At 43.7% G+C, this 25,292-nt stretch overlaps 5 protein-coding genes across 6 annotated transcripts; 4 read left to right on the top strand and 1 right to left on the bottom strand.

The window, feature by feature from the left end:
• The first annotated feature begins 647 nt into the window (after positions 1–647).
• plcxd1.1 (phosphatidylinositol-specific phospholipase C, X domain containing 1, tandem duplicate 1) lies at positions 648–5,606 on the top strand. Its single transcript, XM_030372178.1, has 7 exons — positions 648–1,080; positions 1,254–1,371; positions 1,754–1,896; positions 2,092–2,220; positions 3,400–3,555; positions 3,898–4,078; positions 4,526–5,606. The coding sequence occupies exons 2-7, from the start codon at positions 1,269–1,271 to the stop codon at positions 4,783–4,785; spliced, it is 972 nt and encodes a 323-aa protein (XP_030228038.1). The 5' UTR covers positions 648–1,080; positions 1,254–1,268; the 3' UTR covers positions 4,786–5,606.
• A 575-nt stretch (positions 5,607–6,181) lies between these two features.
• plcxd1.2 (phospholipase C, X domain containing 1, tandem duplicate 2) lies at positions 6,182–9,657 on the top strand. The gene is made up of 6 exons (XM_030372712.1): positions 6,182–7,036; positions 7,146–7,282; positions 7,769–7,897; positions 8,006–8,161; positions 8,274–8,457; positions 8,926–9,657. The coding sequence occupies exons 1-6, from the start codon at positions 6,919–6,921 to the stop codon at positions 9,168–9,170; spliced, it is 969 nt and encodes a 322-aa protein (XP_030228572.1). The 5' UTR covers positions 6,182–6,918; the 3' UTR covers positions 9,171–9,657.
• On the bottom strand, positions 9,658–15,294 carry gtpbp6 (GTP binding protein 6 (putative)). Its single transcript, XM_030372709.1, has 10 exons — positions 14,648–15,294; positions 14,411–14,548; positions 14,225–14,295; positions 13,147–13,277; positions 12,641–12,711; positions 12,383–12,541; positions 11,757–11,965; positions 11,261–11,409; positions 10,405–10,557; positions 9,658–10,198 (listed from the first exon to the last, which is right to left on the bottom strand). The coding sequence occupies exons 1-10, from the start codon at positions 15,021–15,023 to the stop codon at positions 10,069–10,071; spliced, it is 1,587 nt and encodes a 528-aa protein (XP_030228569.1). The 5' UTR covers positions 15,024–15,294; the 3' UTR covers positions 9,658–10,068.
• A 152-nt stretch (positions 15,295–15,446) lies between these two features.
• Positions 15,447–19,778, top strand: LOC115555708 (ICOS ligand). Of its 2 annotated transcripts, none has more exons than XM_030372710.1 (5): positions 15,447–16,438; positions 16,569–16,913; positions 17,848–18,132; positions 18,718–18,876; positions 19,352–19,778. In XM_030372710.1, exons 1-5 carry the CDS (start codon positions 16,378–16,380, stop codon positions 19,492–19,494), a joined length of 993 nt encoding a protein of 330 aa, XP_030228570.1. In that variant the 5' UTR covers positions 15,447–16,377; the 3' UTR covers positions 19,495–19,778. The 2 variants fall into 2 exon arrangements, with proteins under 2 accessions (XP_030228570.1, XP_030228571.1); XM_030372711.1 differs by having other exon boundaries at positions 19,345–19,778.
• Positions 19,779–20,104: 326 nt separating this feature from the next.
• On the top strand, positions 20,105–25,291 carry nit2 (nitrilase family, member 2). Its single transcript, XM_030372570.1, has 10 exons — positions 20,105–20,369; positions 20,584–20,702; positions 21,236–21,356; positions 21,630–21,718; positions 21,807–21,900; positions 22,181–22,255; positions 22,672–22,750; positions 23,230–23,328; positions 24,432–24,487; positions 24,738–25,291. Exons 1-10 carry the CDS (start codon positions 20,342–20,344, stop codon positions 24,830–24,832), a joined length of 855 nt encoding a protein of 284 aa, XP_030228430.1. The 5' UTR covers positions 20,105–20,341; the 3' UTR covers positions 24,833–25,291.
• The last annotated feature ends 1 nt before the right edge of the window (position 25,292 follows it).

Below are 25,292 nucleotides of genomic sequence, written 5' to 3'. Positions count from 1 at the left end.
AGATTTTGCAACGGCTTGCAATGGCTAATCCCACTCACAACTGGTGGTAAAATAGGGGAACTTAAATAGAAAGGGTTTACAAAGAAGCACCGACTTCTCTAACTGACCGCTAGATGGCAGTGATCCCCAGCGTAAAAAACAATTGTAGCCGTAACTGATGTATTTGAAGTTTACACTATTCCTTCCTCTCCGAATACTATCCATATGTTCTGAGTTGACAGATGGAATTTGGAAAATAATTAATTAATTAGGACACTTCATTTGCACTTGGAGGTGCAAATTAAGGTTAATGCGGACACGGCCTAACTTAAACGGAATCGATACGGCTCTTTAAAAAAGAAGTAGGGTGTGAACAGGGAAGTGGAAGTGCGATGGGGCCACTGATCAGCGAGTGTGTGTGTGTGTGGGGGGGGGGGGGGTCCCATCTTCAATCATCTGTTCGCCTATCACCAAACGGCCTCCTCAAACACCCTGCACGCAAAGACCCCGCACCGACGCCCCAAACACCCCGCACCGCCTCCCCACACCCTGCATGCAAACACCCCGCACCGCCTTCCCAAGCACCCTGCATGCAAACACCCCGCACCGCCTCCCCAAGCACCCTGCATGCAAACACGCCGTACCGCCTCCCCGAAGCCCCCGCCCGTCTCCCCAAGCACCCTGCATGCAAACACCTCGCACGGCCGCCGGGGAGGAGCGCCAGGCAGTGCATTGTGTGTGCGGTGAAGAATCATGACCATTCCGTCTCGTTATAATACGTAAGGCGGAGTAGTTATGCGGCCTTTTTATTTGATGTACAGTTTGGTCAAGGGACTGGTTTTTGGGTTTCCTGGTCGTGGATCCTGTGCTGCTGACGCTGTGTGAGAAAATGCCGGTTTAGTGCATTTTGCGAGAACCCAACCAGGGAAGATCCCGCTGCGGTACCGTAGCGCTGCCAATGGTTTATACATGTGATCTTTATACGGATGTTACTGTTATTCCTCTGCTGTATTGGAACCAGGGACCTTTTCAAGATATTCACTGGAATACATTGTGAATTGTGTTATCTCGCACTTCGGTGTCAACGACGTAGTTGAACATGTAAGTAACACTGCAGTCAACCTACATTCCGTCCACTAATAATAGTTTGGGCTGACTGTTTGCCATTCACATTTGAGTCTGCGTGTCATGAAAAACGAGATGCACGTCAATGACTGACCAAGCATAGTGGCCGATCTGATGTTCATTTGCTTAACAAATTTGGTTTTCTGCAGACATCGGATCCCACAATGTCAGCCAATTTAACCCTGAAGGAGCTGCCGATGGAGGACTGGATGGCACACTTGCCCAGTACTCTGTGGGACATCCCCCTGTGCAATCTGGCCATCCCAGGTCGGACACATAACCCAGTTATAACACTGTTGTATGGTTGACCAAGACTTCGATTTCGTGCTTGCTGTAGAAAACATATCCCATGATATTAAAAAAACAATACAATTATAATTTTTCATTTACATTGCTTAACCGATTTGCTATTTGCTATTTTTAAACCCATGTGTCATTAATTAGTCCCGAGCAGGTAGGTAAGTTGGAGCAGGTAGGGGATAGGTCTATGGCTCAATAGTTAGGGTGAGTGCATCATCCCAATAGGTCTCCAGAAAGCTGTGTCTTTAGCTGTGTAGCACTAAAATGACCAGTATCACACTTAAAGTTGACCCCAATTAAGTATTAAGTAGACTAATGGGTTCTCTTCATGTCTCTCTCTCACCACCAGGCAGTCACAACGCGATCACTTACTGTCTGGATATGAACGACCGATCTCCAGTGGACCTTACACAGCCGGACATGCTCCAGAAGCTGGACAGATACATGAAGCCCCTTATCCGGCCCTTCGTTTACAAGTGGGCCGTCACCCAGGTAAGGTGGGATGGGGGGGGGGGGGGGGGGGGACTGACATGTGAGCAAAGAAAGGCTCTTAAAGATATGCAAATATGTATAGAATTTATACATATACGCACCAATTTTGATGTCACAAATGGATGGATTCGAAACAGCTTGTACTGAGTAGTCAGCCTTACACAGCAGGTGGTAACCTTTAACCCTGATTGGCAGGAGCACGGCATCCAGCAGCAGCTGGACTGTGGCGTGAGATACTGTGACCTGAGGATTGCACACCGGCCGACCGACAACTCCAATGACCTCTACTTCTACCATGGAGTCTACACCACCGTTACCGTAGAGGTACTTAACTTATTCTACTCCTACACAGAGTCTACACCACTGTCACTGTAGAGGTACTTTACTAAATCTACTCCTAGCACAGAGTCTACACCAACGTTATTGTAGAGGTAGCCTACATTACTAATATTACTTCTACCACAGTGTACACCACCGTTACTCGAGAGGTGCTTTACTAATACTACTCCTAGCATGGACTGTTGATGGTATATTTTATGAATAATACGGTGACTTAGAGTTATGTTGATTAGGGCTTCACGATTTTGGCAAAAAATCGTATTGCGATATTTTGTCATTCTGCGATACACTGCGATAAAAAATATAAAAATGAATATAAAAAATAAAAGATAATTAATCATGGTATTATGATTGGGTTGATTTTGTAGCGGCGTGCATCTGCATAGATCCGTTTGGAACCCCTCTTGTATGGTGCAACGCTGACGAAGGCGTCCAAAAGGCTTTTCTGCTTTGGCTTTGCATGGCATTCAGATTTGGCTTTGCACTCTTTATTCAAAGCTCTCGATAAGTACCTGTTTTGTCCAACGTCGTCTTTTCTGTGACCAAAGCAATTCCATACAACTGACGTTGTTGTTCTCCTCTTTTTGCTGGGTCGTTTAGAAGTTTTGTTCCGCGATTAGCAGGGGCTGTCTACGACTGCTTTGGTTGTCTGATCATGAACTGATCAACATGATCAATGATTGGTGGTACGCTGTGCATGCAGAGCTGCATGTCCCTCAGTGTATCCAAGAACCCTTAAATCAGAGTAAATGAAGTTATATCAGACAGATTACTCTTGTAGATTAGTCATGGAAAATGAGAACCGTACAAGAAAACAATATATTGTGTAATATGGATCAGTGGTTTTAATAAGCCTCCTGTGTGTTCTTTTGTCCTTTTGCTAAGTTGACTCAGCTTTTCCAAAACCATACTATCAAGTTGTTATAAGTTGATAACAACTTAATATGCGTTCAACAGAACTGTCCCCAACATTGACTTAAGTGCTCTGGGATGTGTGAGTTCTTGAGGAATTTATGAATAAAACACTTATATGATGGTCTCGGCCTGTGGTCTTTGTCTATGGTGATCTGTACATGCCTGTGGTGATCTTTAATGGTCTATTGTGAGCCGTGGTGGTCTGAGGTGACCTGCGGTGGACTCTTACCTCCATGTGGTTCCCCACAGACGGTGCTGACAGAGATCCGAGCGTGGCTGGACACACACCCCAGGGAAGTGGTGATCCTGTCCTTCAGCCACTTCCTGGGTCTCAACCAGGAGCTGCACATGCTCCTCATCACGGCCATAAGAGCAGCCTTCGCCACCAAGCTCTGTCCCAAGACGGTAAGTAAGGCCAGTGGTTTGCGGCACCGCCACGATTGTTGATATGTATTTACAGTAAACTTGGTGCACCAAGAAGTAACTTGGCATACAACAATTAACGGAGCGTACAAAAAACAATCCATTCTAACAGTACCATTAGTGTCCGCTTATCGCCAGTGTGCTATGTTCATTGTTTGTGTATGGTATTCTTATTATGAGTACCTTATATTGGCACAATCTATATATTTTAACCTTTTCTTCCTCGGCCTTTATCTCCATTGCCGCAATACCCAAAATATCCCAATGTGGATAATTTAAGCATCTAATTTTTATCTTTATCTATAAATTCGGTGTTTCTTCCAGGAGCCAGTGACTCTGAGGAACCTTTGGGCGATGGGCTACCAGGTTATCGTGTCTTACGAGCACAAGCTAGCGAGCGGTCAGAACGACCTGTGGGCACATATTCCCTACTGGTGGGCCAACAAATGCAAAGCCGAGGCCCTCATCCAGGAGTTTGAGCAACGGAAGCAACATGGCCGACCGGGTAATTTCCCCCAAACTTTCGCTAAAACTGAAGCGTCAGGACGAGCACTTTATTGGAAAATTCTCTGCTTTCAACACAAAGGGATGCATTGATACTGATAATCTACTCCTACTGCTGATACAGAGTCCAAAAAGTAATGTAAGCAAAGGTACCCAGTACCGTTTTTATCTATTTAAAGTTCTCTCTAGAGAACATTAAGGATTGAACATTCTTTTGTAAGGAAGAATGTTTCTTTCTTACATTTTGTGGGTACCAGAAACATTTGTACATGGCACTAGGTTAGTTTGAGGCTGCTGTTGCTATCTCATTCTTGAATTGTCCCTGTATGTATTCAAGACGGGAATAACACAGATATCCGGTAGCCTTTTCAACATGGACATAGTTAAACATTTATATACATGATTTTTCAGCATGTAACATTTCTGGACCCCCCCAACCCCCCTCCAGGAGGTTTCTTCGTGACAGGGATCAACCTGACAGAGGACCTGAAGTACATCTGCTCCCACCCGACCGAGTCACTGAAGGACCTGGTCACCTCGACCTACCCGGCCCTGCTGGCCTGGGTCCGGGAGCAGAGCCCGGGCTCCAAGGTGGGCTCCCTCAACATCATTGCCGGGGACTTCATCAGCGAGAGCCAGTTTGTCCCGAGCGTGGTGGCGCTCAATGAGAAGCTGCTGAACGACAAGATACTCAATGGCGCCTCCTGAGGGTCGGACTGCAATAAAAAACCTGCTCTCAATACGTGTCGGAATGCGACGTTGATGCGCATCGCGTATAGATTTGTATTGGTCTGCATATGGATATGTGTCAATATGAATATCGCTGCGTATCCGTCTACGTATTGATACTTACAAGTCTGTGGAAAATGTGAAGCAATGGCATGAAAACCACGGGTGCTTGTGTTAGTAAGAGAGACAGGAATGTTCAAGTGGTTTGAATTAATGCATCTCAGACGTTATTGCACTTCTTGACGACGGAATATGAGAATAGAATATTTTATATATTTTAGCTGCTTCTGAAAAACACTGGGTGTCTTGACCCGCACTGACCTTTATCTGAATTTGTTTACATTTCGTTCACTCGAGTACTGTGTCACCGTGAGAAAAATGTGTAATAATTAGCAATATTTATAACTACTGATAGTCTCTTTTTATTTCAAGGGAATCCTCTTGATGTAGGCATTTCAAACACGCAAGCACAAAATTGATGTAAGCTGGCTTTAGCTAGCCACAGACCACATCGCCACACTGCAACTGAACTAAAAAAGAAGGTATGTAAATGATTGTTAACACAAGATTTAAAGCAGTTGCCAAGTTGCACTCAGTTAATACGTTTATGCAAAGTAGGCGAACGTGTAGGAGGCCACAGAGCATGTGGTATATATATATTATTAGCATGAGCAAACAACCATGAGGGTTGTTGTAGCTTTTATAAACTATACTTTCCACCCGGATACAACGGCGGCGCCTCCTAGCCTGTGGTGCTTTTCAATAAAATAAACAAGTGAATAAAGACTTTATAGACAAAACAACCAGTCTTTTTGTGTATTTGTTGTTCATAGTTGAAAGGCGATCATCTATAACGAGTTGTCCAACTTAAGGCTCTAAAGGCTTTAAGTCCTTGTTGTGGCAAACTCGTCATCGCTCAATGAATAGATTCTGAGGAGCAGGTGAAGGGTTCAGGGGGCCTCCCTGCTCATTGATGCTACAAGATTATATCAAACCCAGAACCTTTCGAATGGGAATCGAACACCCATCCACTAGACTACACCATTATATCCACTCTATTGTGCTCATTCCACCTTGCTTTAACAACAAGCCAAAACTGTAAACCAGAAAGTTCACCTTTTCCTTTTGTTTCCATGTTGGCCCTTCCCTTAAAACCAACTAACCCTTTATTCGATGTTCTCATCCATTTTCATTGTGCTCAGTGAACAGCGTCTACATATAATAGGATCTGCATTACAGGTTATACGTGTAATTAGTTTGTAGCCAAGCGTGGGTTGTTCACATGGACAGTTGTGGTATATGAATATTATGAAGCATAAAACACATAACAAGGAAACAGCGCCCTCTGGTGTGTCCAAATAGTAGGAGATGGCGGTGAATCGACGAAAAATCAACCCAGTAGCCTCGACACACCACCTGGACTACAGTTTGCTGTATTTTGGTTAAAGAGACTGGCTTAAAATACGAGGAGATATATGCCATAATTGGGGTTTAATCTATAATCTTCGTCTCACATAAACGCGCTGGCGCAAGGCGAATAACAACTGGATTTGGGACGTAGGTCAAGATGATTATTTATTTTTGCATTTTTTCCAACAGTGGCCACATCTCTAATCGACCGTTAACCTTTGCACACAAATATAACCTATAACCTGCCATCATCGATACACGATTACGATAGGATTTGCAGATTCTGTAGGAATCAATGAAAATCATTTCTATGATTTTCTATTCGCACAGGGTCTGATTTAGTTGTCATTTTTTCTGAAGCTAATTAAAGTGCAATAACATTATTGGATATAAAGAAGAAGAACAGCCACAGAATAACTTTTGCGATCTATGGGTTGGAGGTCGTTGCTGGGCTTTAACTTTCCACTTTCAGTAAAGATCAAGAAAGCCTCAGTCAGGTGACTTTAACCACTCAGACTACTTCCTTAAACTATGGACCAAGACATGGTATCTATTTTCTCATTACCATTCTCCCTATAGCTTCACTATGAGAACGGTATGTCTCGGAAAACCGTGGACTATAACAAAGGGAACTGAATCTCGGAAGTTTTCTTTATACGAACCAATGGCCTGAACGCTTTCAAACGACAATGCGCATCCACCATGTCCGACGACAAACACTCTTCCACGGACGGCTTTCTTACCCAGGACTACGAGGAATGGATGTCCCGTTTACCAGAGGAGCTGTGGGACATCCCATTATCCAACCTAGCCATACCGGGTAATATTATATTATGATCGGTGATAAACCAGTGAGGAAGATCATCACTATCACTAATACAATTCAAAACTTGTGTTGGATCGAATGTGTTGTGTTGACGTGAGACCAGGCAGCCACGACGCGATGAGCTACTGTCTGGATATGAAGTCCCCCATGGTCCAGTCACAGCCCGTCCTCATCAGACTCCTAGACCGGCTGTTCAGGTGCTTCTCGCGGCCCGTGATCCTCAGGTGGGCCACCACGCAGGTAAGACGTGTGGATAATAAGATAAAGTTATAACAAACTTATACACAAGTGGTGGACGTACTTATTGGGGGTCGATCAAGTGGCGGCTTAGTTGTTTGTTTCTCAATGTATGTCGTAACATATAAAACAAGCAGAAAAACACTAAGTTTTGTTTTGTGACTGTGTATTACTATCGCTCTTTAGTTGTAGGTGACAGTGTTCTCACAGAACAGGACCTTTAAAACAGCCTTCACTGCTCGGAGCGATGTGTTATCTGTATTATGAGGATGTGCAACGTTAGTATTGTTTCATGCTTGATGATGCAAAAGAAAAAGGATAATGAAGTAATATTGCATGTTCTTTATTTGTAAAAAAGTTAATTATGAAAGAGAAGTGAAAACGAAAACGAAATTGCCAAATTGCAACCAGCATAGCCTGTCCTTCACAATAGCTTGTTTGCATATCATCTGATCTGTCTTGTTGAACTGATGGTTATCCCATCTGCAGCATAAAAGCATCGGGGACCAACTTCATATGGGGATCCGATACTTCGACCTCCGCATCGCACGGAAACCTCACGACTCCTCCAACTACCTTTTCTTCACTCACGTCATTTACTCACACCTATCTGTTTTGGTGGGAAAGAGTCAACCTCATCTATATAATATATATTTTAATTGACCACTGCATTTACTCTCCAGTACACTCATACCCCTTTTCTGGCGAACGCCTCACCTTCCATAGGAGACGCTGGCGTCTGTGGCCACATGGTTGGAGTCCCATCCCAGGGAAGTGGTGATCCTGTCTTGCAGCCATTTTGAGGGAATGAGCGCCAAAGTTCATGAGTCCTTCATTCTGTCCCTCAGGAAATTGTTTGGCTCCAAACTCTGTCCCAGGATGGTGGGTTACAGTCATATTTAAACTCTAAGTGTCTCTAATCGGACATGGTATCTTTAAAAAGCCAACAGTTGTGTGATCAATGAATTGCCCAATTGCTGTCTTGCCCGCACAGGAAGCAGTGCCAACCTTGAGGAGTCTGTGGTCCAATCGTTGGCAGGTACTGCTGTCCTACGAGGACCAATCAGCAGCCAGATATCCCGAGCTCTGGCCAGCCATCCCCTACTGGTGGGCCAATCAGCCGACGGCTCAGGGCGTCATCAACTACCTTGACAGGCGGAAAGCCATGGGGCGCCCAGGTGAGTCTCCGGTACATACCTGGTCCAAGCTGAGTGTAGAATATACCTGGCCAAGGCTAGTGTAGAATATACCTGGCCTAGGTGAGTGTAGAATATACCTGGTCCAAGCTGAATGTAGAATATACCTGGCCTAGGTGAGTGTAGAATATACCTGGCCAAGGTGAGTGTAGAATATACCTGGCCCAGGTGAGTCTCGGAATCGTACCTGGCCCAGGTGAGTGTAGAATATACCTGGCCCAGGTGAGTGTAGAATATACCTGGCCCAGGTGAGTGTAGAATATACCTGGCTCAGGTTCCTACCTGGTCGTTTGCTGTTAGGTTCAGCAAGTGATACAATGCATTAATGTGTTATTGTTTGGGTTAGCTATTTCATAGCTGTGTGTTTCATGTCTTGTTGTCAAATAAGGCTTGTTTGTGTGTGCGGTTCTAATAGAAGGACTGTTTGTGTCTCTCGGCATATCCTAACAGATGGCTTGTTTGTGTCTGGGCTAAACCTGACGGCAAACCTGTGCTTCATGGTCCTGGAGTGGGACCAATCCCTGTGGACGCTGTCCCAGGAGAACTGGGATCAGCTGAGCGTCTGGCTTCAGAAGCAGACCCCCGGCTATTCCCTCCAGAGCCTCAACATCATCGCAGGGGACTTTGTTGGGCCGATCCCCTTCTGTCCCCTGGTGATCGCTCTGAACCAGAGATTTCTCCTGCACACCACGTAGATGGTGCCATCTTATTCTCTCGTAAACTCTACCCTAAAACTGCCATTAAACCCTATCCTTAAACGATACGGTTTAACCATAGCCTTAAACCCTTTCTGTTAAAGCCTGTCGTCAAAGAACAAATGCCTTGTCTACCGTATTTCAACCACTTCAAAAACCCTTCCCTTAAACCCTGTCCTTAATGAACAAAGGTTTGGTCTACAGTGTTTAATGGGTAAAATATATGACGATTGAAATGAGGATGGTGATCATGAAAGAAGTTAATCATGATATAATTGTCTCAATATAATAGAGATATTACTACACTCCTGATGGCCTAAGAATTAGGTAATTTTAAAGTTTTTAACACTAGATGTATTTTATTCAGTTTATCAACCACTTCCAACATGTAATTTAAAAGTTCATATAACATGAAAGATGTGTATAAATGATAGTTGAATAAACTGTATTCATGTGCCAGCATTAAATAAATGACTATGAACAATAATGTTTGTACCAAATAATTTAGTTTATTTCTAAGAAAAACAAATAAATGAGATGACGCTGAACGTAAATGTATTTTTCTCTCCGTAGCGGAAAGGGAAAATAGCCAGGGGGAATCAAATGGAAGCAGCGTTTGGAAAACACTTCTGTAGGAGTGCGACGTTATCCTGACATCGCTCACGTTTGGCTCAAATTGTTTACAAAACTATATTCTTGAGGGATGGGACGTTTTTCCTATTGGCGAAAGGAGGGTCCGCTCATTAACACCCACGTGTCCCTGTGTCCCCATAATGTCTTTGTGTACCCCAACTATTTAAGACTTGGGAGTACAGTGCTCCTTTGGAAGAAGACTGAAGCGGTCGTCTCCGCGAGACGGCGTGTGACGTACGGTAGCAGGGGGGACCTTGCGCTGCCTCTAGGATCTGGCCGGGAACATCTTCCTGTAACGCCCGTATGCCGCCGTGCCGATTATCACCATGACGACTGCCGATCCTTCGTCGGCGTCCACAGTCACTTCCTGTACGGTGGCCTCCCTGTACAGCCAACTAAACCCCCACACACGATTAATAACCGCTTTATTATTGCTTTTTTTCTTTGCCTTTGTTATTTTTATTTAAATTATAATATTTTATGATGCGTCTGCTACTTTCCATCGACAATTATATATTCCATTTACCACTAGTTGCAAGTACAGCATAATTTGTGATGAAAAAAAATCAAAAATCCTTATTAAACTTAAAAACCGACTCGCCTTAATTGGGCTGAGCTGAGGTCTACTTCGAGGTTCAAGATGAGCTTCCCGGTGGACCGGACCACCTCGTCCTCCAGGATCGTCTTCAGCCGGTCCAGACCCTGCTCCGTCAGCGCCGACACAGCCACGGTCTCAGGCTCTGTGGGGTGGTAGCTGAGCACCACAGAAACACCATTACCAACCACCCCCCACGTTAGCTCCATGTAGGATTAATATTCGTCTGGTACTTTACCTGTTTAACTCGTTCCACCCCAAGTTTTACAGGATGCCTACAGGTAGACCGGTTTTCAAACCCACAACGTTTATGCTGGCAGCCCAACACTCTAACCACTACTACCCTATCACTAGAGCCACATAACATAACATAACCCATTCTGTGTTCCTTCACCAGATTCTTTTCTTGCCTTCTTGGGGTCTACTGCTAGGGGGCTGTCATAAATATATGGCCTGTTAAGCCCTTTGAGACTTTAATTGCGATTAAGTGATATACTAATACCATTTTTATTTAGTTAATTTCAATATTTTTCCAGTTAACGGTAGCGTGGGCATATAATATAAAGGCTGAGCTGTGGGAATTTTGTTCTACATACACTACAGCTCAAGCATTCAATGCTAGATGACGTTTAAATCAATCGTCATTCAAAAATTGATTTGCTACAGATGTTCTGCTGACAGGAATTATCCAGGGGTACCCACCTGCAAGATGTTCTTTAAAAAGGTCACATATTATACCCTCAGCTGTGAGTGTGATTAGCCATCACAGTTTCAAAACGGCCTGTAATGGCTCATCACACTCACACCTGATGGTATAATATGTCACCTTAAAGCAACGCTAGCAAAGAGAAGTGGTTCTTACTCGTTGACCAGGTCGATCTTGTTGTGGACCTCGATCATGGAGCTCATCAGGCGGTCTGGGATCTGCAGACTTTTCAGGACGTTGAGGACGTTCACCTTTTGGTTCACCGTCTCCGGGTGGCTGATGTCTCGCACGTGCACTATGAGGTCCTGGAACATGCACGGAAACACGAGGGAACCATGGTTACGCATCGGCCACTTCTTATTAATGAGCCACCACGCTATGGAAGGAATTTGTGTTTGCTGCCAACTATAGGTCAGGATCTGGAATGCGTGGTACCCTTTAAACAAAAGATTTGCACAGCAAAACCTGAATTTGCCAAACAGGGAATGTTCATGGGACTTTTTTTGTCTTTTCGGAGATGAAAGTGAAGAAAGAGACAGGGAATGAAATGTATCACAGAACCACAGATCAGAATCAAACCTGCATCTCTACCAGGCTTCTTGCCAACGTGGTGGGCAGCACACTAGCTACGTTTCCAACCGGGAGGCGGTACCGAGTGTTTGACGTCCTCCAGGGTGGCCGAGAAAGAATCGATGAGCTGGTGGGGCAGCTGGGACAGGAAGCCGATGGTGTCCACGTAGAGCACGGTCATGTGACTGGGCAGCTGGCCGGCGTGCACCGTCACGTCCAGCGTAGCGAACAGCTGGTTCCTGGGCTGGAGGGCGCGGTCCCCGGTCAGTGCTTTGATCAGAGTGGTCTTTCCTGTCCCCGAGAAGAAGAGTATTCAATGTCCGCGAACGGGGGGACAGACGTTTGCTATTTCATTTGTTGGCAGCTGTAGCAGGATATATTTTGCTCAAAGTTATTAGGCTGTGAGTCCGTACTATCATTTTAGATTTAGTCATTAAGCAGGTAGAAGGGGTGGGCATCTTTCTCAATGGCTGAGGACTTTAAAGGGATTGAACCCAGTAACTCTATTCTGGGAAGAAATGCTGAAATACCTAAAATACCGTCCAGAATAAAGGGATGAAGTTAAAAGACAGTCCACCTCCTTCACCATTTTCAAAAGATACCTACTTTATTTGGTTAGGATCCCTGTGATTTCTAGTCAAGATTTAAATTACCAAATAGAGTGAGTTTATCCTGTGTTTTCATAGCGGTCTGTCTTCAGCCTCTTACCACAGTTGGTGTATCCCATCACCGAGACAACTGGGAAGTCTTTGTCTTTCCTCTGGGAGCGCAGCAGGTTTCTCTTCCTTCGAAGCTGCTCGAGGGCCACGCGGATCTTCGTTTCCCGCTCTTTCAGTTGTCTCTGTTGGAACTCCAGCAGCGTCTCGCCTGGGGAAGAAGGTGACCATGAATAAAGCTTTCGCACGATACAATAATTTCACACTTCCTTAGTTACCCCAGAACCGATCAATAAGAAGCAAAATATACCTGAGCCGCCGATGTATCTGTTACCGCCGCCCTGCTGGTCAAAATTTGCTATTTCGTTTCTCAGGCGAGATCTGTCAAGGTCATGAATTTCCAATCCGTTATTCATCAAGAATTAATAACGCGTACATTAAAGGCAATTACAATTACAACAAAAAAGACTCCGAGACAAAAAGCTAAAGGGAGCAAAAATACAAAAAATATAACTAGATAAAAATACTGTGGCCCCTCAAATCCCATTCATAAGCCAACAGTGGTATCAGCTCATTGGCACAGCTAGGGGTGACTTGTTCTAGGGCACCTCATCACTCAGAATGCGTCAAGGGATTGACAAGCAACCTTTTAGCTGGCAGATTACTCAATAATATATTAATCTTAATGAATGCCATTTTATCTACAATACTTTTAGTGAATACATTCCTTACATTGGGAGGCCCCAGTGCCAGTGGAATTCAAACCCCTGGTAGTGTTAATGCCTTGCTTTAGCAGTTGAAAGGCCACCTCCCTACCTGAGCAGGGGGATCTCCGCCAGAGAGATCTGTAGCTTCGCCTCACGCGTCCGTGCGTTGCGGCGGAATATGTGGAGGACCACCGAGTAGCGATCCAGGACCTTCACACCCCAGGCGTCCTCAAACTCTTTCTGTAACAAACATATAGCCCTCCTTAGACTCTCTGTAACAAACATATAGTCCTCCTTAGACTCTCTGTAACAAACATATAGCCCTCCTTAGACTCTCTGTAACAAACATATAGCCCTTATACTCTCTGTAACACAGAGATAGTCCTCCTTAGACTCTCTGTAACAAACATATAGTCCTCCTTAGACTCTCTGTAACAAACATATAGCCCTCCTTAGACTCTCTGTAACAAACATATAGCCCTTATACTCTCTGTAACACAGAGATAGTCCCCGTTAAACTCTCTGTAACCAACATATAGTCCTCCTTAGACTCTCTGTAACAAACATATCGTCCTCCTTAGACTCTCTGTAACAGACATATAGTCCTCCTTAGACTCTCTGCAACAAACATATATTCCTGCTTATCTCTCTGTAACAAACATATAGCCCTCCTTAGACTCTCTGTAACAAACATATAGCCCTCCTTAGACTCTCTGTAACAAACATATAGTCCTGCTTATCTCTCTCTGTAACAAACATAGTCTCCCTTAAAGTCTTTAAAGTTGTATAGTCCTCCTGTGTGTTACAGGGAGAGTTTAGGTCCTGTAACAAACATGTAGTTTGAAGAAGAATATGTCTTCACACTCACTCCGTCACACAACAACACAGGCCCCTCAAACAATCTCTCTCGAAAACCCACTGCAACACAAGTACATGTCTTAAAATCTCTATCTAAAACACAAAAGTAGTCCTCAAACGGCATCAAGATTCAACACAAGAATATGTCTACACACTCACTCTGTAACACAAGAAAACAGAGCCCTCAAACAATCTCAACACCACAATATAGTCCTCAAACTGCACTAGAAACACACAGACAGTCCTCAAAACTCACTCTATAACCCAGTGTCTTTAAACCGAGACTCTGACCCAAACCCCTCTTTAATGACGGTGATAAATCCCAATACCTCAGATGAAGGAGAAAGTCGCTCCACGTTCACAAACACGGCAGTGATCCCTGGGGTTTGCCTAATCTTTTCTGGGGGTAAAAAAATAATATTTGAGTTGACATGAAATCACATAGATAGCTATAGTTAACTACTTATTCAATTATTACAAGTATGGTCCCAGTGAAATAGTCATATTGATGTTACCTGTGAGAAACTGGAAGTTCCCTTTGCCAAAAATCGTCCTTTTCTCTGGCGTCTTAGTGGAGAGGATGATCTTGTCCACGACCCTCCAGTTTTCCAAGGTGTTCACCAGACCAACGGCCTCGTCCACCATCAGCTCCGCTGCAAAGCACCCTTAGAAATTATTCAGCTATCATCGGGACAGAAAAAAATCTCAAATTCACAATCATGTAATGTTATGGAGTCTTGTATCGTGGTCACCCGTTGTGAGATACTGCTTTCTGCTTCCCCATTTCACATCGGGGTGAACAATGAAGATCCTGTGTTCTCCGTCTCCGATGACTTTGGGAACCTGTTGATGGAACAGCTCGTCTACCTCGGCTTCATCAATCAGATCTCCATCTTCATCCTCATCATGGTCTTCTGTGTGGCAAGTATGACGTCCACCGGGGTTGTCGCTATTCTTGAATTGTCTGGCAGACAGCGTTAGAGATCTGTCCTGGTTGTACGATAAACTGTTTTGTGTAGCGACCCTATAAAATGGGGGCTTCTGATATCTCCAGGACACAGTCGTCAGCTTCTGGCTTGTCTGTAGAAAGCCCGGCCACAGCTTCCTTGCCAAATGATGTATAGTCATGGTGTGGTCTTTAACTGGTGTCTTGGTGAAGATATAGATACATAATTAACAGAAATACTCTGCCTGTACCAGTTTAAAAGGTACAGATATGAATGCGTTATCTGCTACAAACCGTAGCAGAAAAAAAAAAAAAAAGGTCATCGAAGACGAAGGACCCTAGTGTCAGACACTGGTGTCCTGGGATGGTAAACATGCTTTAATTTGTCAACCTTCCAACCATTCCCTTCTTCACAGGTTCTACGGTAACACAAAGGAGGCCCCCAACCCGCGTCTGCCATCTAGTGGATTCACACGATATTTAGAGAATTCTATTGCCGGATACATTTCCAGACAGAGATTTTTCGAATGTTCTATGTTTGCGTAGTAATGGACATAATGTGCACAATAAAAAATAAAATAAATAAATAAATAAATATACATAAAAGCAGTTGTAAATGGACATTAAATAAGAAATCAAAGATGCATATTTTAGGAAAATAGCACTACTTTCTAAAAGAAGTACATAAAAAAGTATAAAGTACAATGTCATGTGTAGGTGTACAAGTTGCAGGGGAGGCAGACTACGGGGAGAGAGGTATATGGGTTTTTATTTGAGTCTAGATTCATATTTTTTTGAGCAACTGTTAAACCAGAAGGGCAGGTGCACAGACGCCAAATCGAACTAGCCTATTTATAATGCTGCCCGACCAGTTGGACCGCTAACATTGTGTACCAGATGAAGTGGCGGACGTCGATCCGGTTGTCAGCCGGTTTTCCTGTAAGAATTTTTTTATTGTTCAGGTGAGCCAGGGAGACAGTGTACGCCTCCGCTTACCTCATTCATGATGCTCCAATTGAGCGTTATTGCAGAGAGGAAGGACGGGGTTACAGCTACATCAGTGCAGTATCGAGAAGCGGGAAAGAGGGAGGGACTTCTGACAGAGGGGTATCCATATCCGTTACATGTTTTGGATATTGATTTGTCAAATTCTTGATCGAAAAACGCCATATTATTTTCCTTTCAGTTATTGTTCTCTGTCGTGTTCTTATTATACTCGCTCCGGGGACTGGTAACTGGCGTACTCAGCTCACCGGAAGTAGGAGACAAGATATTGCCTTCCGATAGACCGGGATAACTCTATAATTCATGATCCTCTCTCATTCTAGCCTTTGCAGGTCTTAACCTGTCAAGGAATTCCTTGTTTGGTGGTGATGCATGATGGACAAGATAACAGGGCGTGAAGATCATGCCGGGAGAATCGAAGGAGCCTAATTAAACTATTATTTATGTTTTTTCATTGACGACTAGTCCTTTTGGCTACGGTTCGTTGGAATTGTCCAGTCACCCAAATGCGCCTTAGTGCCCAAAGTGGAAATGCGTGTTTTCTGGAGCACCACACTCTTTATTGGACTCTTGAATCACTGCGCTTGTTATGGTAAGAAACCGCTTTAAAAAATACACATTTTGAGACACGCATTCCTAATCATCTCCATGATGAATAAGACCAAGCTTCCTTAGAAACTATGCCTAACTAGCACCTTTTTCTTTCTCCCTTTCAATGACAGAAGAGAAAGAGAATTGTATTGTCGGCGTGGTCGGAGAACCCATCACGTTGCCGTGCTTCTACAGCGGGCACGAACTCAACACTTTGAACTTCTCCGTGGAGTGGAGGAGAGACTCCCAGGTGTTGTTGCGGTCCGTGTGGGAAGAGGCCGAACGCGTGGAGCAGTGGCCGACGGCGGACACCAACACCTCACGACTCTCGGATGACGTGCTAGAGAACGGGGACTTCTCCCTTGAGCTGTCCGCCGTCCTGCCCTCAAGACAAGCCCAAACGTTTCACATGTTTCTGGTCAGAGCGGGTGAAGCACGACGCTCCCCGCTGTGCACCGTGTGTCTCAGGACAGCAGGTAAGGTGAAGGAGCGATAGCATAATACATATTATATTATGTTTAACGTGAAGGTCTTGGAGTCACTAAATACAGGTCTACATTTCCTTGAGTTTGACTAAAACATTTTAATGTATCACTCGACTGATAAAATAAGCAACTAGCCTACAATACTAATAATTACATATTACTAATATAACAGCAATCATTTCATTATCAGCAAAGTCTTAAACATGCACCTGGTTCTTATTCGTAACGGGAAGGTGAGTAATCTTTCAAGTTGATGCAAGAAATTGGATGCTTTAAAGATGATCATATGAAGCAAGACTTAAAAAGAGGATTGCGGTTATCCTGGCTTCTGTGTGTCATAATATAATTGGTGTCTTTCCACAAACGCAAATGTTTCTTCGTTTTGCAAAGTCAGTCGTGATTTCCGTAACAAGGACAACATGATGCCTCACCTCAAATCCTAAAATATATAGAGTTAAAACAACTTGATCTTAAGGTTAGCCAAATCGTGTGTCGTGTATGTCCAGTCAGACAACTTTTCTGTGTGTTCTTGTACTGTCCAGTGTGAGCCAAATCACCTAAATGAATTCCAGACGATTTGTGTCGTTTGGCAATAATAAAGACTTGAACTTGAATGGCAAGGATGCTAACGTTTTAATGTCTGGACCCACCTCTTGAGGGCTTTTGGCAAAGTACCCACAATTGTTTTCCCCATATTGTGGTAATTGATCATTACCATATCATAAAAAGCCCCTACAGTATGTGAAGATACTTTTAAGTTAATCTAAATAAGGCAAAGAGTATTTTACTAATCCTGAGGAATGAGTAAAATACTCACAATTGCCTGACTCAAGACAGAATAACAACACAAACAGAAAAGCAAGCAACGTAAGTACGCCACAGGGAAATGAGTACAATAGTCATAATCCAAACCGTGCTACCCCAGCTAGCTTCACCCCTCCCTCGGTCCAGAGGCTGGACCCTCCAGAGGCCAACCAGACCACCTTCCTGTGTCGCTCTGTGGGGGGCCACCCCGAGCCCACTGTCCACTGGCTGATCAACGGGACCAGGGCGCCGCCGGGTGCCTCGGTGACCTCCTCCACCGCGCCCATGGCTAACTCCAGCCTGCACAGCATCATTAGTCTGCTGCTGGCCGACGTCTCCCACCAGACCACCGTGACGTGTTTGGTGGAGGTCCCCTCGCTGAACGAAACCCTCAACGCCACAAGCTGTGAGTGGCGGGCTGTGGCTGTGTCTCGGTCTGTCCGTCTGTTGTCTGTGGCTCGCTCTGTCTAGTCTGTCCGTATCTTGTCTGTGTGTCGTTCTGTCTAGTCCGTCTGTCGGTTGTCTGTGTGACTTTTTGTCCAGTCCGTCTGTTGGTCTGTGTGTCAGTTTCTGTATGTATCTCTCTATATATCTGACAGCTTTACAATCTGTAAGTATCTCCATCTTCCTGCCAGTCTGTCTGTATATCAATATGACAGCCTATGTCTGATTATCTTTATCTCCGTCCTCTCTCTGTACATCTATCTATCTATTTCTGTTCACCTGTCCGTCTGTCTATTTAGTGTGTCTATCAGTGTGTCTGTCCATCTAGTCAATGTGTGTCTGTCCAGCTGTCTCGCTGTCTGTGTCTACTAGCTATCTGCCTGTCTATCTGTCTAGTCAGTTTGAATGTCTGTGTCGTAATGTCAGTCCTTCTGTCTGTATCCGTCTAGCCAACGTCTGTCTCTCCGTCTATCTCCTCAGTGTGTGAGTGTGTGTGTGTGTGTGTGTGTGTGTGTGGTTCTGAGCTGGTTCTCTCCCATCCTACCAGATGGGGTGAAGGTGAGCCCAGTGGGGAGTCGGGCATCCGGGGCTCTCTGGGTTTTCAGCACAGCTCTGTGTGCGGCCGTGGCGGTGCTGGTGACGGCAGCCATCATCTATCAGGTGCTAGTGGACCGGGGCCACAAGGAGCTCAGGAAGACACACAGAGGTGGGGATGAAGAAGACCATGGTTTGGTTGTGATTCGTAACTTTGTGGAATTTATTTCTGAAATTGCGATTACTATGAAGTAATTTAGACACTTTAACCAAAGTGAATCTAATGCAGGGATGCCTACAGGTAGACTGATTGGGACATTGGGGTTTGAATCCAGAAGGTTTTTGGCCGGAAGTCAAACACCATAGTCAAACACTACTTGCTTGGTTACTAATCGGAATTTGCCGTAATGAACCACCCAAGTTCACATTATAATTTACCGGTCCATTGTATCGGCAACTTCACTTAATAACAACATCAGCCTTAGCTCTACATCGAAACTGACCGTCTCTATTTTAAGTATCTAAAAAAATGAAATACCTGTACTTAAAGTGTGCCAAATACCTCCTGGGTAGTTTAGACATGATTCGTGAAAGGTGTTTTTTCTGTATGAATTGATATTTTATCTCCTGTGTTCACCAGGATACAGGTACAATTTTTCAGGCTCGTCGGAAGCAGTGGGCGTCAGTCTGGAGCACTCAGATGGATCAGACTCCAACAACGAGACAGATGGGTGAATGTCTGGTGGCCCCTCCACTAAACTCAACCCATGAAACACACACTTTGTTGTAAATATGTACATGTTGAGGAGTCTACTTTGTTGTAAATATGTACATGTTGAAGAATCTATCGCAATACAGCAAACTGTACTTAAATCTGTATGAGGATTCAGGGGAAATTGGACATAGGCCTATGTATAGAGCCGTTTTATGCCAATTCCGTTAATTGACACTTTCATTATGATGCTTTTCAAGTCTCCCACACTCAAAGGGCTTGTGTCTCCTGATTGATGTACAGATCAAATTGTGTCACTTTTCTCAGTGTTTAAACGTTCAATAAATTAATATAAAAAGGAATGTTGCATTACTTATCATGTGAATAATTGTATAATGATTACGATATACTAAAAAACTGATTAAAAACAGTTTTAGCTCTGATAGAAAAGTACTAAAATAGCTAAAAAATAATGTATTGTAAAGGAAATGTAAAGCACCTTTCTCAGCATTTTTGTACAGAAAACAAACCAAGTACATTTTACACGCAACCATTTGAGATAGAATCGTGACATCCACTACAATGGATTTTTTTTCAAACTGCAATTGCGGATCGTGGAGCCTCTCAATCGTTTCCAGAAGTTAGCAGCTCCAAATAAAAACGCATTGGCGTTGCAGCACAATAGACTGTTGGTGAATAAATAGCTCTAAATAGCTCTGCACGCGATGTAACTAAAATATGCTTAGACTTTTACTTTGATATTCCTATTGGACCCGGAACTTGATGTTGCATAGCGCTGTCTGTCATAGAGGAGCTCCCTGCAGAAATCCTTCTACTTTTAGTTTTCTATGTTTGAATCTGAAGTCCAAGCTCCTTGGACTTCAGCAAAGTTACAGTAGAGGGAACTCAATATTATTCTGCGTACATGTCCACCTTGGCGAGAGCAATGTCAAGTAAGTTAATCACTACGCGTTTTATCTGTTAATGTTTACAAATTCTTCAAATTGACCAATGTGTATGCATGCACCATGCAAGTACAATTTAAAAAAAAAAATGAATGACCAATGCGCTGACGATATTGATATGTCGGCTACCACACACGGCGCTGAACTGACTTGTTTCCAAAGACATTTGTTAATAATTGAGCATGGAACTGTGTTTTTCTAGAGTTTCGGCTTGCCGTGATCCAGTTACATGTAACGAACGTAAAGCGAGATAACCTGTCGAAGGCGAAGAGTCTGATAAAAGAAGCTGCGGGTCAGGGGAGCAAGCTGGTGGTTCTGCCGGTGAGTGGTGGTACGGATATTTACATTATGTGTCCAGCGTTGCACACACTATATATGGTTATTATTATGCATCCATCGCTATTTGACGAATCAATTATTCAAATATAATTGTCATGTTGTACGATTTGTTGCCAGAACCAAAAGTGCATGATAAATACCTACCTTCTACTTTTTACAGAATACAATCAATAAACTGAAGTGTATAACCGCAGATTGGACACATTTTCCACTTTAATTGCAGCAGTATGATGATCCTAATCTGCGAATGTTGAAATAAAAAGGCACAACTACTGCAAGCATTCAAACATCACTGCATTCGTGACCATTGTATAAACAAGTAAGATAATCTTAACCTCAATGGGCTGCTGGCTAATTAGCCTAATACCCTCATCCTATCATCCACCGCACTGAAATTAAACAAGCAGCCTATCTGTAATCCTATGAGCAAGGCAGGTTTTCTGCAACCAGGATGCACCCACATCATCAATGCTTGTCCAAAATGAATTGGATCTTATGTTATCTAACCTCCTCAGGAATGCTTCAACTCTCCGTACGGAACTGGCTTCTTCCGGGAGTATGCCGAGAAGATTCCCGGCGAGTCCACCAAGATGCTGTCTGAAGCAGCCAAGGAGAACGAGGTCTATCTGATTGGAGGTACGTGTGGGTCAGTGGCTCCCCAAACCCTTTGATTTGTGATATCTAGATTGACTGCTTGCACTGGCATAAAGAAAAACTAAAAGAAACTTGGCTTCGCTGCACTCTTGTCTAGTTGTTGTTCTTGAAACTGGGTTGTGCGGTTCTATAACTTTTATTTCTTGTATAATTTAATGGTTCTCAGCCAAAGCCTTGTAAGTCACTTCGGATCAACTAAAATACTAAATGTAAGAGCCTATCTTTTGAGTCTAACTTGCACCCGTTGTTCACTAGGATCCATTCCAGAGGAGGACGGAGGTAAGCTATACAACACCTGTCCCGTGTTCGGTCCCGATGGCACCCTGTTGATGACACACAGAAAGGTACAACCTTTTTCCAAGATTACACTGAAGCATGTCATTCCCATTCTCCCTGAGCGTCTCTCATTCCTCCCGATCCTCTCCGGCTAAGATCCACCTGTTTGACATTGACGTTCCGGGGAAGATCCGCTTCCAGGAGTCTGAGACGCTGAGTCCAGGCAGCGCTTTCTCCGTCTTTGAAACACGTGAGTCTCTCTCTGCTACCCCCCTGCGAGACCACGTACTCAACCTAACTAAATATCGACCGGACTGGACTCGTGACTTGGAGGTCCATGTTGTAGTGATGGGGTGTAAATATGTGTTTGTAACGGCCATTCAGAGTGGCCACAGTGGTCAGAGAATCACAAATGAATGTAATTAATGTAAACGAGGCAGTGAGCACAACTGCTGGGTAGACCTGTGGCATTAAGGTCTCTCTCTCTCTTTCCTTCTCTCTCGTTTTCTCTCACACTCTCTCCCTCTCAGCATTCTGTAAGGTGGGTGTCGGCATCTGTTATGACATCAGGTTTGCGGAACTGGCCCAGCTTTACAGCAAGATGGGTAAGGACCCCAGACAAACTGAACCCCCTGCCCGTTCGTTTAAATGGACATTGAAGGTATTGGGTTCGATCCCATATGTCCGCAGCCTTACCTGCAGGTATCATTGAGCTAAGTGCCCCCTAACCCCTACCTTCTGCTTTTCATTAACATTAATCATAATTTACTGCAAGTTGCTTTGGATAAAAGCATAATTTACTAAATAGTAAATGTTAAGAGAGAGGTATGGATTATGAGATACGTTTATAAGATAAGATGCCCCTAGCCCCTACCGGCTGCTCCTCAATAACATTAACATAATTCACTGCGAGTCGCTTTGGATAAAAGCATAATTGACTAAATAGTAAATGTTATGAGAGAGGTATGGACATTTTGACCCGGGTTATTCAAAGACAGCGGTGTGGTTCTGGGTCCTGCAGGCTGTGGGCTGCTGGTGTACCCAGGGGCCTTCAACATGACCACGGGCCCCGCCCACTGGGAGCTGCTGCAGAGGGCCAGGTCAGTCACTACACACACCTGACTGAGGACAAATCAGCAGACCCGGAGTTTGCTGGTTCGAACCCCAGTGAGGATGAGTTGAAGTGCTAGCTTGAACCGGGGTAGGGAGGGCCGGAATAGGGGGAGGGCAGCCAAGTTTTGAAGAGGGGTGTCAACTCCCAGCCGGAATGTTCTTGGTACTAACCCCTTGAGCGAGGTACCTGACCTCTGACGGCTCAATGATGTCTCTAAATTCTGCGGAATTCAAGTGATGCTACATAAGTACATAACGTGGGCAGAAGCAGCGATAGCATTTCTCTTCCAGTCCTCAGATGCTCAGTTTAAACCTAGAGCCCCATGCTGTACTTCTACTTGAATGTTCTACTTGTGTTTACCTTGGATACACGCATAATGCTTGCAATAGAATTGGCAAACACAACGAACAACCAGTTTGACCGCTTTCGATTTAGTAAAAGAAAAAGCATATCTGCGTCTCGTAGAGCCCTCGACAACCAGCTGTACGTGGCCACAGCCTCGCCTGCCAGAGACGAGACGTCCTCCTACGTAGCTTGGGGCCACAGCACTGTTGTCAACCCCTGGTAAGAAACATGCATGTACAGGTCAGCATCTCAACGAATTAGAATATTGTGGAAAAGTTAAATCATTTCAATAATTCAACTTAAAATGTGAAACTCATCTATATATATATATATATATATATTTTTTTTTTTTTTCTTTTACACTAAAAGTGAAATAATTCAAGTCTTTATTTATATTAATCTTGATGATTATGGCTTCCAGCTCATTAAAAAAGCTTGTGAGCAGAAGTCAAGCATGAAGTGCTCTGTTGACTTTGGAATTGATAAAACACTGTGGACAAACACCAGAAGAAGACATGGCTCCTCAAACTATCACTGACTGTGGAAACTACACACTGGCCTTCAAGCAACTTGGATTCTGTGCCTTTCAATTCTTCCTCCAGACTCTTTGACCTTGATTTCCAAATTAAATGAGAGGCAGACCACTGAGCGAAAGATCAGTTATTTTTCTCCTTGCCTCAATCCACTCCTTGTGAATCTCCCACACATTTTTTAGTAGCCTTTGCTTGACAATCCTCTCAGGGCATTGGTTATCCCTGTTGCTTGTGCACCTTTTTCTACCACATATTTTCCTTCCACTCAACTTTTTACGAATATGCTTGAAGCCTGCTAAACCAGACTGGTTTAATCATCAAGATTAATACAAATAAAGGCTTGAAATATTTCACTTTGGGTATAATGAATTGATATGATTAAAAAATAGGGTTAGGGTTATATTTAATAGGGTTGATATGCTTTTGGTGACTTTGCCGAAAGTCGCTGAAATTGTTTTTGCAGAAATGAACAGTGTGAGAATAATAAGGGGTATTTTTTAACATACAGGCACCAGGATACAAGGTGTGTAACCTTGTTCTAATAGAACAATTCTAATAGTACACCCCCCCCAAATGCAATTATTAACCCTAAAAACCCTAATTATTTGCATTAATGAGTAAGGTGTACCAATTAACCTCCAGAAAATCAGAAGAGAAGGAATCAGAGCTAATGAATTCTGTTATGGTTGTGATTGGCTGGAAGTTCATCCGTTTATCATCCCCATGTGCATTAATGCGTTACTCGTAGCAATTCACTTCACCACACACTGCCTCCTCATCTTTTTAAAGGGGAGAGGTGATCTCTACTACTGGATCAGAGGAGGCGGTGGTCTACGCTGATATTGGTGAGTTACCATAGTTTAACAACCTTAACAGAGGAGCCCAATTGATCGTACACATTGTATACATCTATAGTACTGTGTTGTTATGTAGCGCGTTTCGGAGGGATTCACATCAAAACAGTCAACCAAAATGAATACATTTCTAATTTATGGAAAAACAAAAAAGAATATTCCATTGGAGATGTCAGCAAATGATCCTCAGTAGTTTTGTTTGTCCTAGCAAAAATAAACAACATCTTTCAACTGTTTGTAGACTTGCAATATATGGCGGAAGTCCGACGGCAGATCCCAGTGACGGTGCAGAAACGTGACGATCTCTACGCGGTGAACCCCGTTACGGAGCGCTGAAGCTCCCGGGGCTCCGCAAAGAGAAACGCTCGCTGGACAACGTCCAGGATACACAATTATGACGTCAATGATGCTGAGGATGAGAACCAGATGAACTCAATGTCCAGGTGTACAGCAACGTTTGGACTCCACCTAAAGTTTGATCCTACTGTGATTTTTTTCAATACCTTGACAGAAATGTCAATATTTAAATGTGTTGAATTGTGATTCTCTAAAGATACAGACACACATTTCCAATATGCTATCGGTAATGATGCTAACTACAGATTTATTTGTGTAAATTCATCAAATAAAATGTTCCCATGCCAGTGAGATAATATGCAAGAAAGGAATGTATAACGGACGGGATTGGACCCGCTAGAAGCTAGGTTGCTGTAACGTTAGCCTAGTGTAGGTCAATTAATGATGGCATTACAAACTTACATGTAGTAACTCATGAATTAAAATGAGGTATTCATAC

The sequence above is a fragment of the Gadus morhua genome, chromosome 12, assembly GCF_902167405.1.
Source record: "Gadus morhua chromosome 12, gadMor3.0, whole genome shotgun sequence".
Classification (NCBI taxonomy): domain Eukaryota; kingdom Metazoa; phylum Chordata; class Actinopteri; order Gadiformes; family Gadidae; genus Gadus; species Gadus morhua.
This window is presented reverse-complemented; position numbering and strand designations above follow the sequence as displayed.

Bases quoted from the DNA above. Each gene is read 5' to 3' on its own strand.
- plcxd1.1 (XM_030372178.1), top strand. From the start codon at position 1,269: ATGTCAGCCAATTTAACCCTGAAGGAGCTGCCGATGGAGGACTGGATG. The intron at 2,221-3,399 runs GTACTTAACTTA...GGTTCCCCACAG, and splicing joins ACACCACCGTTACCGTAGAG to ACGGTGCTGACAGAGATCCG. The intron at 4,079-4,525 runs GTAATTTCCCCC...ACCCCCCTCCAG, and splicing joins GAAGCAACATGGCCGACCGG to GAGGTTTCTTCGTGACAGGG.
- plcxd1.2 (XM_030372712.1), top strand. From the start codon at position 6,919: ATGTCCGACGACAAACACTCTTCCACGGACGGCTTTCTTACCCAGGAC. The intron at 7,037-7,145 runs GTAATATTATAT...ACGTGAGACCAG, and splicing joins ATCCAACCTAGCCATACCGG to GCAGCCACGACGCGATGAGC. The intron at 7,283-7,768 runs GTAAGACGTGTG...TCCCATCTGCAG, and splicing joins TCAGGTGGGCCACCACGCAG to CATAAAAGCATCGGGGACCA.
- gtpbp6 (XM_030372709.1), bottom strand. From the start codon at position 15,023: ATGACTATACATCATTTGGCAAGGAAGCTGTGGCCGGGCTTTCTACAG. The intron at 14,549-14,647 runs GTGACCACGATA...GGTGCTTTGCAG, and splicing joins AAAGCAGTATCTCACAACGG to CGGAGCTGATGGTGGACGAG. The intron at 10,199-10,404 runs GCGAGTCGGTTT...GTGGGGGTTTAG, and splicing joins CTCAGCTCAGCCCAATTAAG to TTGGCTGTACAGGGAGGCCA.
- LOC115555708 (XM_030372710.1), top strand. From the start codon at position 16,378: ATGCGTGTTTTCTGGAGCACCACACTCTTTATTGGACTCTTGAATCAC. The intron at 16,914-17,847 runs GTAAGGTGAAGG...GTGCTACCCCAG, and splicing joins CGTGTGTCTCAGGACAGCAG to CTAGCTTCACCCCTCCCTCG. The intron at 18,133-18,717 runs GTGAGTGGCGGG...CCATCCTACCAG, and splicing joins AACCCTCAACGCCACAAGCT to ATGGGGTGAAGGTGAGCCCA.
- nit2 (XM_030372570.1), top strand. From the start codon at position 20,342: ATGTCCACCTTGGCGAGAGCAATGTCAA. The intron at 20,703-21,235 runs GTGAGTGGTGGT...TAACCTCCTCAG, and splicing joins GCAAGCTGGTGGTTCTGCCG to GAATGCTTCAACTCTCCGTA. The intron at 21,901-22,180 runs GTGAGTCTCTCT...TCTCCCTCTCAG, and splicing joins TTTCTCCGTCTTTGAAACAC to CATTCTGTAAGGTGGGTGTC.